This window comes from Mandrillus leucophaeus, unplaced genomic scaffold (assembly GCF_000951045.1).
Source record: "Mandrillus leucophaeus isolate KB7577 unplaced genomic scaffold, Mleu.le_1.0 Scaffold29, whole genome shotgun sequence".
Lineage (NCBI taxonomy): Eukaryota > Metazoa > Chordata > Mammalia > Primates > Cercopithecidae > Mandrillus > Mandrillus leucophaeus.
In genome coordinates this window covers 1,818,218-1,831,800 of record NW_012103031.1, presented here as the reverse complement: position 1 = coordinate 1,831,800, position 13,583 = coordinate 1,818,218, and the positions used below count along the sequence as shown (strand labels likewise).

At 46.8% G+C, this 13,583-nt stretch overlaps 1 protein-coding gene across 3 annotated transcripts in view; it reads left to right on the top strand.

Annotated features, from left to right (window-relative positions):
- The window catches only part of ZNF789 (zinc finger protein 789), a 15,820-nt gene extending 3,202 nt beyond the window's left edge, over positions 1-12,618 (top strand). The window contains exons 2-5 of one of the 3 annotated variants that reach the window (XM_011985783.1): positions 1,210-1,287; positions 4,174-4,300; positions 9,005-9,118; positions 11,502-12,618. In XM_011985783.1, coding sequence (XP_011841173.1) covers positions 1,264-1,287; positions 4,174-4,300; positions 9,005-9,118; positions 11,502-12,514 — 1,278 coding nt within the window. In that variant the 5' untranslated portion in view covers positions 1,210-1,263 and the 3' untranslated portion in view covers positions 12,515-12,618. Of the gene's footprint in view, positions 1-1,209; positions 1,288-4,173; positions 5,473-5,854; positions 6,197-8,715; positions 8,880-9,004; positions 9,119-11,501 lie in introns of those variants that run through there. The other 2 variants (XR_001006664.1, XM_011985784.1) reach the window with 2 other exon arrangements.
- The last annotated feature ends 965 nt before the right edge of the window (positions 12,619-13,583 follow it).

The following is a 13,583-nucleotide window of genomic DNA, read 5'->3' as shown; positions in this document are numbered from 1 at the left end:
CCCCATCTCAACTAAAAATACAAAAAAATTAGCTGGGCATGGTGGTGGGCACCTGTAATCCCAGCTACTTCTGGAGGCTGAGGCAGGAGAATGGCTTGAACTCGGGAGGCGGAGGTTGCTGTGAGCAGAGATTGTGCCATTGCACTCCAGCCTGCATGACAGGAATGAAACTCTGTCTAAAAAAAAAAAAAGATAGCAAGTCTGTAATTGTTACTGTTGCTGAATCCTGCTAGCAAATCACCAGGCTAGAGGTGGCGGTTGAGGGACCCCCCCAGAACACTTTCAGAGGGGGCTTGTTAGCAGGTAGAGCTGGCCGTAGGAGCAGGGTTAGAAATACATAAGTAGATTTAGAGAAAGAAAAGCTGGTTAACTGGAATCCCTAGGATAACTAGACTCAAACATCCTGTGTGATAGGGGAGGGGAGCATTTGGCTTTTCTCCTGTTGGTCCTAAATTACAGGGAGTGGGGAGCAAAATTTTGGATAAAGCTGTTATTGATCAAGTCCTGATGTGGGGCCCGTGCCTCAGAGGCTATGGTTTGGTTTCCAGAGCTGGTTGCTGCAGGGTGTGGATCAGAGTGCTATGTGTGGTTTGTTTTTTTTTTTTTTTTTTTTTTTTGAGATGGAGTCTTGCTCTGTTGTCAGGCTGGAATACAGTGGTACAATCTTGGCTCACTGCAACCTCCGCCTCCCAGGTTCAAGCGATTCTCCTGCCTCAGCCTCCCGAGTAGCTGGGACTACAGGCGCATGCCACCACGCCCAGCTAATTATTTGTATTTTAGTAGAGACGGGGTTTCACCATGTTGGCCAGGATGGTCTCCATCTCCCGACCTCGTGATCCACCTGCCTCAGCCTCCCAAAGTGTTGGGATTACAGGCGTGAGGCACCGCACCTGGCCAGAGAGCTATTTTTATATGTGGTCTATCTGCTGTCCCTTTGTATATGAGGTCCTGAGGATGACATGTTCTAGGGAGAAGGGGAGGGCAGGGCTGCAGGTTCCCTTGGACAGAGCTTGGGAAATAGTTCTAGCCTCAGAAATTCATAGACTTACTGTAGTGGCTCATGTATTTCATCACATGTTCCAACACCAAACACAGGGACTTTGTATTAAGCTTTGTCTGTGGGCCCCATTGGTATTCCTGGTCCCAGATCTGCCAAGCAAGAGAGCTTCAAATTAGGGCTGGCCTTACTATCTTTTTTTTCTTCTCCAGCTCAGCCTGACGCCCAGGATCCCACCCCTTGTCAAAGACCAGGCCGTGGAAGCCATGTTCCCACCAGCCAGGGGGAAGGTGAGCTGTGCCTCCCCCTCTGCTTCATCAGCATAGTCACTGCCACCAGCAGCTCCTTCCTCAGGTTGAGCCCTCTTCATCAGTGCGGGGAGTTTTCCTTGTTAGACAGTGCGATGTAGAGAGCTTAGCCCCTGGAGTCACACGGGCTCCCTTCAGCAAGTTACATAAACACTCTGGCTCCAGTTTTCTTTTCTATAAATTGGGTCAATGAGAGTGCCTATCACAGCGAGTTGTGAAGATTCAATGGCAAATGCCCCGTGAAGTCCTTTGCGCAGTATCTGGTTACAGTTCAGCACTGTGTTAAGTTGTTGCTCTTATTACTGTAGTAATTGCCCATTGTTTCTGTCCATGAGCATTATCGTGCATCTACTGCTGTACACTCCAGGTGCTGTCTTCTGTGCTGGGAAATCAACGCTCATCTGTAGGAGAGTACAGTCTGATTAGAGAGATAGATGTGTAAGGAACTTCTCATAATAAATTCTGAACTGTTCCTATGAAAAGGTATAATGGAAGGTCAGTTATTGAATTTGTAGCATTATGGAGGGTGATCAGAAGAGACTGAGTTGTTTTGTCTTTTTTTGAGACAGTGTCTCACTCTGTCGCCCAGGCTGGAATGCAGTGGCATGATCATGGCTCATGACACTCTTGACCTTCCCAGGCTGAGGTGATCCTCCCACCTCAGCCTCCCAAGTAGCTAGAACCACAGGTACATGCTACCAAGGCTGGTTAATTTTTGTATTTTTTATAGACAGGGTTTCACCATGTTGCCCAGGTTGTTTCTGAACTCCTGGCTTGAGCCATCCACCTGCCTCAGCCTCCCAAAGTGCTGGGATTCCAGGTGTGAGCCATCGTGCCCGGCTTAGAAGAGACTGAGTTTGAAAGAAAGGAGAGGCCGGGCCTAGTGGCTCATGCCTGGAATCCCAGCACTTTGGGAGGCTGAGGCAGGTGGATCACCTGAGGTCAGGAGTTTGAGACCTGCCTGGCCAACATATAGTGAAACCCCATCTCTACTGAAAATATAAAAATTAGCTGGGTGTAGTGGCGCATGCCTATAATCCCATCTACTTGGGAAGCTGAGGCAGGAGAATTGCTTGAACCCAGGAGGTGGAGGTTGCAGTGAGTCGAGATTGAGCCATTAAGCCATTACACTCCAGCCTGGGCAACAAGAGCGAAACGCTGTTTCAAAAAAAAAAAAAAAAAAAAAAACAACCAAACAAAAGAAATGGAACTTTTAAGCAACATTTGGGGCCCACCTGGCAACATACAGGTCCTAGCTGTTGATGGGTTCTTGGAAACTGCAACTTTAAGGGAAACTGTATATCAAAACCATTTTTTTCCCCATCAGTGTTACAGTGAAACAAAGTTATTCCAGGACCTGCTGCTGTACATACTTTTGGTAAAAATCAGTTTCCAAGAACCTATTGTGGATGTTAAGAGAGGAGTTATCTCGCCGCAATGACTCTGGGAGATGAAGCCACTTTATTCCCATGCTTGTTAACCTTGTGCAGGTGCGGGAATGCAGGTGGCTGAGTAGGTCAGATTGAGGACATTGCAGCGCAGCTCTGGTAAAAGAGTGACATTCTGGATGATGGTGAGAAAGGGCCTGCAACCATAGCAGTGGAACTCAGGTTTGATAGGCAGGAAAGAACGTCCGTATAATTTGGGAGGTTCTGGTGTGTGCCCGCAGAGGGGAGCTACGTGAAGCTTCTCAGGATGAGGGTGGGCATTTCTTTTTACTGACCACTTACAGGACAGCGAACATTTGCTGTTTCCCTGCACACGTCCCTGCTGAACCCATGCAGTGTCTTGTGAGAGCAGGGAGTTTGTAGGCAGCCGCTGGGCCCCTCTGCCCCGAGGGCTGCAGTGGTGTGGGAGTGGGAGTGTGGCAGCTTCGGTGCTCAGCCCACTGGAGGGGGACAGTCACTTGCAGATGTAGTGTCCCCTGTGCTCACTGTGCCGTGTCCACTGTTGCCCCCTCTGGATATGCTACCCAGGCGTCTGCGCCTTGGTCTGTACCTTTTATATTCTCCAGCAACGGGCTCCCCTGGTCTCCGGCATCTGCTTGGCTTGTGGCAATGGGATGAAGAGGGTTGGAGGACGGGGAACAGGGTTCCAGAGGTCTGGGGGAAACTGAGGTTGGGTTTCTTTTCCCACGGCTCCCTCCCCAGGCTGTGGGATGGGTGTGGCTGCATCCTCTTTGGCCCCAGCTGCAGTCTTGCTCCCCTTCCAGCAGCCTTCTGGGCTCCAGCACCCCTCCCCACCTTACCCCTTCAGACCTAGCAGGCCCTGATTCCCCAGGGTGGCCAGCACCTGTGAGCTTCCACATTTCTTGTTCATGTTCGTTGAAACTATTCATCCCTTTGTCGATAGTCTGCACGTTAACCAATCCCCCAGTGACCTCATCTCTTTCGTAAGGAAGCTGGGGCAGAAGCAATAGGTTATTTTTATAGAGCAGGGGTCAGCAAACTACCCTCGACCTCTTGGTAAAGTTTCCCTGAAACACAGCTGTGCCTATTCGCTTACTTGTCCATGGCTGCTTTTGTGCTCCAACACAAAAGCTGTTACTCAAATTGTTGATTTGGTGTTCCTCAAATCAACAGCAGATTTGAGGAACTGGAACAGAGACCAGAGGGCCTGAAAAGCCTAAAATATTTACCCTCTGGCCCTTTAGAGATTAAGTATGTTGACCCCGTGGTATGGAAGCCAGCACATGTCTGGCCTGAGGGCCATCGGGCCTGAAAGGAGCCCTGAGTCTATTCCTTATGAATTGGGTGCCCTTGGCCTACACACTTTACCTCCCAAACCTCGGTTTCCTCACCTGTGGAATAATCATTGCGCGTAAGTTATTGTAAGAATTGCAGTTACCTTTATCAGCTACTTTTCCAGGAGCTGCTCTCGTTTGAGGATGTGGCGATGTACTTCACCAGAGAGGAGTGGGGCCACCTCGACTGGGGTCAGAAGGACCTCTACCGAGATGTGATGCTGGAGAACTACAGGAACATGGTCTTGCTGGGTAGGACACAGCTTGAAGATTGGGCTTTGTCTGTGTTCTGAGTGTCTGTGCAAGCCCTTAGTCCCTTATCTGCAATTCCAGAATCAGAAAAAGTGCTGAAAACTGAAAGTTTTTTTCATAACTTGTGTGGCTACAAGCCCTGACCAGACATCACCACAGTGAAACCTGACTTCACCCCATAGGAAACCATTTATTGTCTTTATTTTTCCAACTTGGTGTGCATATCTGTATACCCAACTTCAGAAATAACAGTGTAGGCCGGGTGTGGTGGCTCACGCCTACAATCCTAGCACTTTGGGATTCTGAGGCAGGTGGGTCACCTGAGGTCAGTAGTTTGAGACCAGCCTGGCCAATATGGTAAAACCCATCTCTACTTAAGATACGAAAATTAGCCGGTTGTGGTGGTGCACGCTTGTAGTCCCAGTTACTTGGGAGGCTGAGGCAGGAGAATCGCTTGAACCCAGGAGGGAGAGGTTGCACTGAGCCGAGATCATGCCAGTGCATTCCAGCCTGGGCGACAGAGTGAGACTCCGTCCCAAAACAAAACAAAACAACAACAAAAATAACTGTATTTGAGGGCACCACTCCAAACCCTACTGGGGATGATACGTTATGTAAAATATTTACACCAGGTCACCTTTCTGAAATTGGAAAAATTCTGACTCCTGAAACACATCTGGTCCTAAGGGTTTCACATAAGGAACTGGGGACAGCAAATAGTCGTGTTGTGTTAGGGCTCAGACAGAGACACTTCATGCGTTCTTCACTCTCACCCCATGTTCCTCATCTGTAAGACCTGCAGGAGTTGAGAATTACGGTAGATTTACATTCCAAAGGCTCACTTCTTATGCTCTTGAAAGTCTTTTTCTTTCTTCTCTCTGGAAATGGGTAACTTCTTGGTGTGTAGCATTAGTGGGTGCTCAGGAAATGATTTTAAACCAACTTCATTTCTGAACCTTCACTGCTTCCATCTTTTCAGGAGCCTACCTTGTCCTATTCCACTGTAGTCTCCTACTGTGGGAATTGCCTTGCTAAATAGTTTTCTTTCCAGGACCACATGTTTAACCCCTGCACTGACACTCTTAGCACAGAGTCTTGACCACCTCTTGTGGGATCGTCCACCCACCTCTGGATTTTTATAATTTTAATGTTCCCTTTAAAAGCATTACAAGGCCAGGCGTGGTGGCTCACGCCTGTAATCTCAGCATTTTGGGAGGCCAAGGTGGGCGGATGATGATGTCAGGAGACCGAGACCATCCTGGCTAACACGGTGAAACCCCGTCTTTACTAAAAATACAAAAAATTAGCCGGACATCGTAGCGGGTGCCTGTAGTCCCAGCTACTCGATGGTGAAACCCCGTCTTTACTAAAAATACAAAAAATTAGCCGGGTGTGGTGGCGGGCTCCTGTAGTCCCAGCTACTCGGGAGGCTGAGGCAGGAGAATGGCGTGAACCTGGGAGGCAGAGCTTGCAGTGAGCCAAGATTGCGCCACTGAACTCCAGCCTGGGCAACAGAGCAAGGCTCCATCTCAAAAAAAAAAAAGACATTACAAGAGCATACATAAGTACATGGAAGGCATAGAAAAGGAGGAGAAGAGGAAAGTGTTCATGAGTAACACTGTTAATATTTTGGAAGATTTCCTTCCAATCTTTTTTTCCTATGCCTTTACAAAAGTAGCTGAACATAGTCTATGTGTAATCCTGTAATCTGTTTTAAACTTAACATTATTGTATCAGTGTTTCCCCACAGAATCAGTAAACGAGCATAATATAATTCCATTGTGTGATCCATAGTACTATTTCATTGTTTTTCCATGTGGGAACATTCAGCTTGACTTTGTTTTTGTTCGTTGGTTTGCTTGTGTATTTATAATGTTTGAATAGATGTTTCTAAGTATAAATCTTTATATGAATTTTTGATCATTTCCCAAGATACTTTCCCAAAATCAGAATTTTGAAGTTAAATGAGATGGCACTTTAATCTTTATTGATTACTGAATGATTCTTCAACTAAATTTGTACTGTTTTGCATATCCAATAGTAACATTTCAGAGTGCGTCTTTTTTTTTTTTTTTTTTTGGACAGAGTTTTGCTATTGTTGCCCAGGCTGGAGTGCAATGGCACGATCTCAGCTCACCGCATACTCCACCTCCCAGGTTCAAGCGATTTTCCTGCCTCAGACTCCCTAGTAGCTGAGATTACAGGCATGTGCCACCACGGACGGCTAATTTTGTATTTTTAGTAGAGATAGGGTTTCCCCATGTTGGTCAGGCAGGTCTTGAACTCCCAACCTAAGGTGATCCACCTGCCTCGGCCTCCCAAAGTGCTGGGATTACAGGCGTGAGCCACCGTGCCCGGCCTTTTTTTTTTTTTGAGACAGAGTTTCACTATTGTTGCCCAGGCGGGAGTATAATGGTGCGATCTCTGCTCACCGCACCTCCGCCTTCCGGGTTCAAGTGATTCTCCTGCCTCAGCCTCTTGAGTAGCTGGGATTATAGGCATGCCCCACCACGCCTGGCTAATTTTGTATTTTTAGTAGAGATGGGGTTTCTCCATGTTGGTCAGGCTGGTCTCGAACTCCCAACCTCAGGTGATCCGCCCACCTCAGCCTCCCAAAGTGCTGGGATTACAGGCGTGAGCCACCATGCCTGGCTGAGAGTGCTTTTTTACTATATCCCTGCCCTCTTTTATGGATTTTACTAGTTCTAAAAATAATTTTGATCACAGAAATTTTGGAAAATACGTCAGTACCTACAGTAGATAATAAAATCACCTGCGGGCCTACTTTCCAGAAATAACTCTTGTTATTAACATTTCGGTTTCCTTTTTCCCAATCCGTCTTGTGTCTATTACAGGGCAAGGATCCCTTATCCAAAATGCTGGGGACCAAAAGTGTTTTGGATTTCGGATTTTTTTTGGATTTTGGAGTACTCACATATATGTAGTAAGATAATTTGAGGACCTGACCCAAGTCTAAACAGGAAATTCACTTATGTTTCATATACACCTTAGGCGCATATCTTGAAAGTCCTTTTGTCTTTCCCTGGAGAAGGCTGAATTAACTGTGTGTTGTGCGCCTGCGTTTTGACTGCCACTGGTCACATGAGGTCAGGTGTGGAAGTCTCCACTTCTGTCAGGTTAGTGCTTAAAAAGTTTCAGATCTGGGAGCATTTTGGATTAGGGATGCTCAAACTGTATTAATTACTTATACACGCATACATAACACACACACTACATAGTTTTTTAAAACAAAATTTGGGGCCAGGCATGGTGGCTCACACCTGTAATCCCAGCACTTTGGGAGGGAGGCTGAGGCGTGCAGATCACCTGAGGTTGGGAGTTCGAGACCAGCCTGAGCAACATGGAGAAACCCTGTCTCTACTAAAAATACAAAATTAGCCAGGCGTGGTGGCATATGCCTGTAATCCCAGCTATTCCGGAGGCTGAGGCAGGAGAATTGCTTGAACCCGGGAGGCAGAGGTTGTGGTGAGCTGAGATTGTGCCATTGCACTCCAGCCTGGGCAACAATAGCGAAGCTCTGTCTCAGAAAAAAAAAAATTTGGATCATGCTATATGTGAGTTTTGTATTCTGCTTTAAAATACATAGGCAGCATTTTTCTATTTTAATAAATAGTTGGGCTGGGCGTGGTGGCTCATGCTTGTAATCCCAGCTCTTTGGGAGGCCGAGGCAGGCAGATCACTTGAGTTCAGGAGTTCAAGACCAGCTTGGCCAAAATGGTGAAATCTCATACCTACTAAAAATGCAAAAATTAGCTGGGCATGGTGGCCACGTGCCTGTAATTCCAGCTACTTGGGAGGCTGAGACAGGAGAATCACTTGAACCTGGGAGGCGGAGGTAGCAGTGAACAGAGATGACACAAGTGCACTCCAGCCTGGGTGACGAGAGTGAAACTCTGTCTCAAAAAAAATTAAAATAAAAATAAAAAACTTAGCCGGGTGGGGGCAACAGCACAGACTCCGTCTCAAAATAAATAAATTAATTTATAAATAAATAAATACATAGTTGGCTAAGTACAGTGGCTCAAACCTGTAATCCCAGCACTTTGGGAGGCCGAGGTGGGTGGAGCACCTGAGGTCAGGAGTTCGAGACCAGCCTGGTCAACATGGTGAAACCTGTCTCTACTAAAAATACAAAAATTAGCTGGGCATGGTGGCGGGTGCCTGTAGTTCCAGCTACTTGGGAGGCTGAAGCAGTATAATTACTTGATCCTGGGAGACAGAGGTTGCAGTGAGTCGAGATTGTCACTCCAGCCTGGGTTACAGAGCAAGACTCCGTCTCAAAAATAAAAAAAATAAACAATTGAATACAAGGATTTTTAATATCTGCCTAATACTTATGCCTTCACCGCATTAATGTGCTACGCTTGATTTAATTGTTCCCTTTCGATATTCAGTTTATTTCCAGTTTGACGCTGCAATCCCACTGTGCTGAACGTCTCTGGCACATTCATCTTGGTTGCAATTGTACTTTAGGCTATATTTCTAAGAGTGAAATGACCACAGCCAAAGGTATGAACATTGTTCAGGCTTTCAATAAAGACTGCCAGATATTTACAAAGATTGTGCCAATCTCTATTCTCAGCCCTTCTGATTATTGTCCTTATCTCTGCCTGCCACTGAGCCCCCGGGCCATGTCTCTGTAACTCACTAACGGCCACATCCCATTTACTTCCCCATGAGTAGGATTTCAGTTTCCCAAACCTGAGGTGATCTGTCAGCTGGAGAACTGGGACGAGCAGTGGATCCTGGATCTACCGAGAGCTGGGAGTAGGAAGGCTTCCGGTAGTGCTTGCCCAGGTGGGTGAGGAAGAGACCCAGGCGAGTGGAATCAGGAAGAGGAAGGGAAGGCACGTTAGTGAAGCCCCTTCTCTGTGCCAGACGCAGAGCCAGGTGCTGGGCATATATTATCCCACTTCTTCATCACTGCTGCCCTGTGAGGTGGGAGGAAGATCGGCATCCCTACTTCCCAGATGAAGAGACTAAGATTAAGAAATCTTGGCCGGGCGTGGTGGCTCACGCCTGTAATTCTAGCACTTTGGGAGGCCAAGTTGGGTGGATCACCTGAGGCCCGGAGTTGACCAGCCTGGCCAACATGGTGAAACCCCGTCTCTACTGAAAATACAAAAATTAGCCAGGCGTAGTGGTGTGTGCCTGTAATCCCAGCTACCTGGGAGGCTGAGGCAGGAGAATTGCCAGAACCTGGGAGGCAGAGGCTGCAGTGAGCCAAGATCACGCCACTGAACTCCAGCCTGAGTGACAGAGCAAGACTCTGTCTCAAAAAAAAAAAAAAAAAAACTCACACAGGCCTGGTATGGGGGCTCACACCGCTAATCCCAGCACTTTGGGCAGTAGAGGCAGGAGGATCACTTGAGCCCAGGCGTTCAGGATCAGCCTGGGCGACATAGTGAAAACCCATCTCTACAAAAAATACAAATTTAAGCCGGGTGTGGTGGCGCATGCCTGTAGTCCCAGCTACTCAGGAGGCTGAGGTGCAAAGACCGGTTGAGGCTGGGAGGCAGAGGTTGCAGTGAGCTGAGATTACGTGACTGTACTCCAGCCTGGGTGACAGAGCAAGACTCTCAAAAAAGAACTCTCACAGTTGGGAGGTGGACACTGGGGTTTGACTTCAAGTCTAGAACATTCATCCTCTCTCTCCTGCAGGAAAAAGCACTGCTTGGACACAGCTGCTCTAGTGTTTTCTAAGTGACAGCTCTCAGGGCACCCTAGATGCCCCTTGATTCCACCCTCATTACTTGTCCTCTCTCTGTGCTGCCTCTTGTTCCCTTGCTTTGTTTTGTTTCCATATTACTCCCATATTTCCTGACATATCTGCATTTTTCTACTTACTGTGTCCTGATGCAGCTCCTCCTGTTTTTCACATCCAAGGTTTCTCCATGGCACTACTGACATTTTGGGCTGATGAATTCTCTGGGGGCGGGATGGGGGCATGTCCTGTGCATTTATGTCCTGTGCATTTTAGGATGTTAAGTAGCAGCCCTGGCCTGCACCCACTAGATGCCATTTGAACCTCCCCAGGTGTGACAACCAGAAATGTCTCCAGACATTGTCTGAACCCTGCTCACCCCTAGTTGAGACCCATTGCTCTAGTCAGTTGGCTTTTGTCCCTATTTCCCTCTGGTTCCTTTTCTGTTCTATCCTATACTTTGTCCATTTTTAAGCAGATGTTTCACCTAGAGTTATTAAAAACTTATATCTAGGCCGGGTACAGTGGCTTACACTTATAATCCCAGCACTTTTGGAGGCAGAGATGGGCAGATCGCTTGAGGCCAGGAGTTTGAGACCCACCTGGCCAACATGGCGAAACCCCATCTCTACTAAAAATAAAAAAACTAGCTGGGCGTGGTGGTGCGTGCCTGTAATCCCAGCTACTCGGGAGGCTGAGGCACAAGAATCTCTTGAACCCAGGAAGTGGAGGTTGCAATGAGTCGAGATCATGCCACTGCACTCTGGCCTAGGCATGTCTCAAACAAAAAGCATGTATCTTGAAAAATAACATGCTACCTCTGACATTTATTTGGCACCACTCAGTGGTGCCAAACAACTTACTAGAGTAAGTTGTTTTTCTGATAATGGTGATGGGCTCTGCTCTCACATTCTCTGGCATACACACTCCTGTGCATTTTTAGTGAGTTTGTTGGTGCCGAGAGCTCTTTTTGTTATGACAGTGAAGAGTCCAGTGAAAGTTAGAATTTTGGGCTGGGTGCAGTGGCTCACGCCTGTAATCCCAGCACTTTGGGAGGCTGAGGCAGGTGGATCACCTGAGGTCAGGAGTTCGAGACCAGCCTGACCAACATGGTGAAACCCCATCTCTACAAAAATTAGCTGAGTATGGTGGGCTGGCGTCTGTAATCCCAGCTACTCGGGAGGCTGAGGCAGGGGAATCATTTGAACCTGGGAAGCGGAGGTTGCAGTGAGCTGAGATCGCGCCACTGCACTCTAGTCTGGGCAACAGAGCGAGACTCCGTCTCAAAAAAAAAAAAAAGAAAAGAAAAAGAAAAGAGAAAAATTCAGAATTCTGGCCTCTTGAGTGTGATGATGTAAACAAGAGATCACTTCTTAGCTTCATTTGATTGTCCTAGAGCCCTAACAGTTAGCTTCTCTTCCTTTTTTTCTTCTGCAGTGGATAGGTCATTTATATCTTTTCTTGTTATTTGGCTAGGTTCTGAAGCCAGACACAAGATGAAAAAGCTAACTCCAAAACAGAAGTTTTCTGAAGATTTAGAGTCATATAAGATATCAGTGGTAATGCAGGAATCAGCCGAGAAACTTTCAGAAAAGTTACATAAGTGTAAAGAATTTGTGGACAGTTGCAGGCTTACTTTCCCTACTAGTGGCGATGAATACAGCAGGGGCTTCCTTCAAAACCTTAACCTTATTCAAGATGAGAATGTGCAAACCAGGTGGAAGCAGGGCAGGTATGATGAGGATGACAAACCCCTCAATCAAAGATCTTTTCTTTTGGGGCACGAGCAAATTCTCACAAGAGCAAAGTCTTATGAATGCAGTGAATGTGGAAAAGTCATTAGGCGTAAGGCATGGTTTGATCAACATCAAAGAATTCACTTCTTAGAGAATCCCTTCGAATGTAAGGTATGTGGGCAAGCCTTCAGACAGCGGTCAGCTCTTACGGTCCATAAACAGTGTCACCTGCAAAACAAGCCATACAGATGTCATGACTGTGGAAAGTGTTTTCGGCAGCTCGCGTATCTTGTTGAACATAAGAGGATTCATACCAAAGAAAAACCCTATAAATGTAGTGAATGTGAAAAAACCTTTAGTCAGAATTCAACCCTTATTCGACATCAGGTGATCCACAGTGGAGAAAAACGCCATAAATGCCTTGAGTGTGGAAAAGCCTTTGGCCGGCATTCAACCCTTTTGTGTCATCAACAGATTCACAGTAAACCGAACACCCATAAATGCAGTGAATGTGGACAGTCCTTTGGTCGGAATGTGGATCTCATTCAGCATCAAAGAATCCATACAAAGGAGGAATTCTTTCAATGTGGAGAATGTGGGAAAACGTTTAGTTTTAAGAGGAATCTTTTTCGACATCAGGTCATTCACACCGGAAGCCAACCCTACCAATGTGTCATATGTGGAAAATCTTTCAAGTGGCACACAAGCTTTATTAAGCACCAGGGCACTCACAAAGGACAGATATCCACGTGATATTAACTGGAAAGCAGTCATTGAAGGACTAGAACTTCTGCTTCAAGTGTGTATCACATGATTGTTTTCATGAAAAGCAATAAATGTAACAAAGAGTTTTTCTATGGGGGCCCTCTTTTTGTGGCCAATCTGCTGCCCTAGTGAAGAAACACTTCAAAGGAAATGTTAGCCTGGGCAACATAGTGAGATCCTGTCTCTACAAAAAACAAAAAAGCCAGGTGTGGTGGCTCACACCTCCAGTCCCAGCTACTGAGAAGGCTGCGATGGGAGGATCGCGTTAGCCCAGGAGTTCAAGGCTGCAGTGAGTCATGATGTGTCACTGTACTCCCGCCTGGGTGACAGAGTGAGGCTGTCTCAAAAAAAAAAAAAAAAAAAAAAGGAGAAAAGTTTACTAGGCTGTTGTGTTCACTCTCTTGCACCCTCTATACCCTCATCCCCTCCAGCCTAGTTAAGGCAGAAGCGAGCCATAGAAACTTTGCCCTGTGGTCGCCAGGCTGGGGACCATTGAATGGGTTGTGAATGATTGAAGGACTGAAGAATGGGCCAGGTGCAGTGGCTCACGCCTGTAATCCCAGCACTTTGGGAGGCTAAGAATGGAGAATCACTTGAGGTCAAGAGTTCAAGACTAGCCTGGCCAACATGGTGAAACCCCGTCTCTACTGAAAATACAAAAATTAGCTGGCCATGGTGGCACATGCCTGTAGTTCCAGCTACTTGGGAGGCTGAGGCAGGAGAGTTGCTTGGACCTGGGAGGCAGAGGTTGCAGTGAGCTGAGAACACACCACTGCACTCCAGCCTGGACAACAGAGTGAGACTCCATCTCAAAAAAAAAAAAAAAAAAAGGATTGAAGAAGAATGCTTTTCCTGTATTACATACAACTATGACCTGCTAATGTATAGACTTAAAAAAACAAACAAAAAAAACTAAGGGCTACTCACTAGTAACTAGTGAGGTATGAAGAACTGCTAAAAGTTGCCCATAATCAGGCCGGGCGTGGTAGCTCATACCTGTAATCCTAGCACTTTGGGAGGCCAAAGCGGGTGGATCATGAGGTCAGGAGTTCAAGAC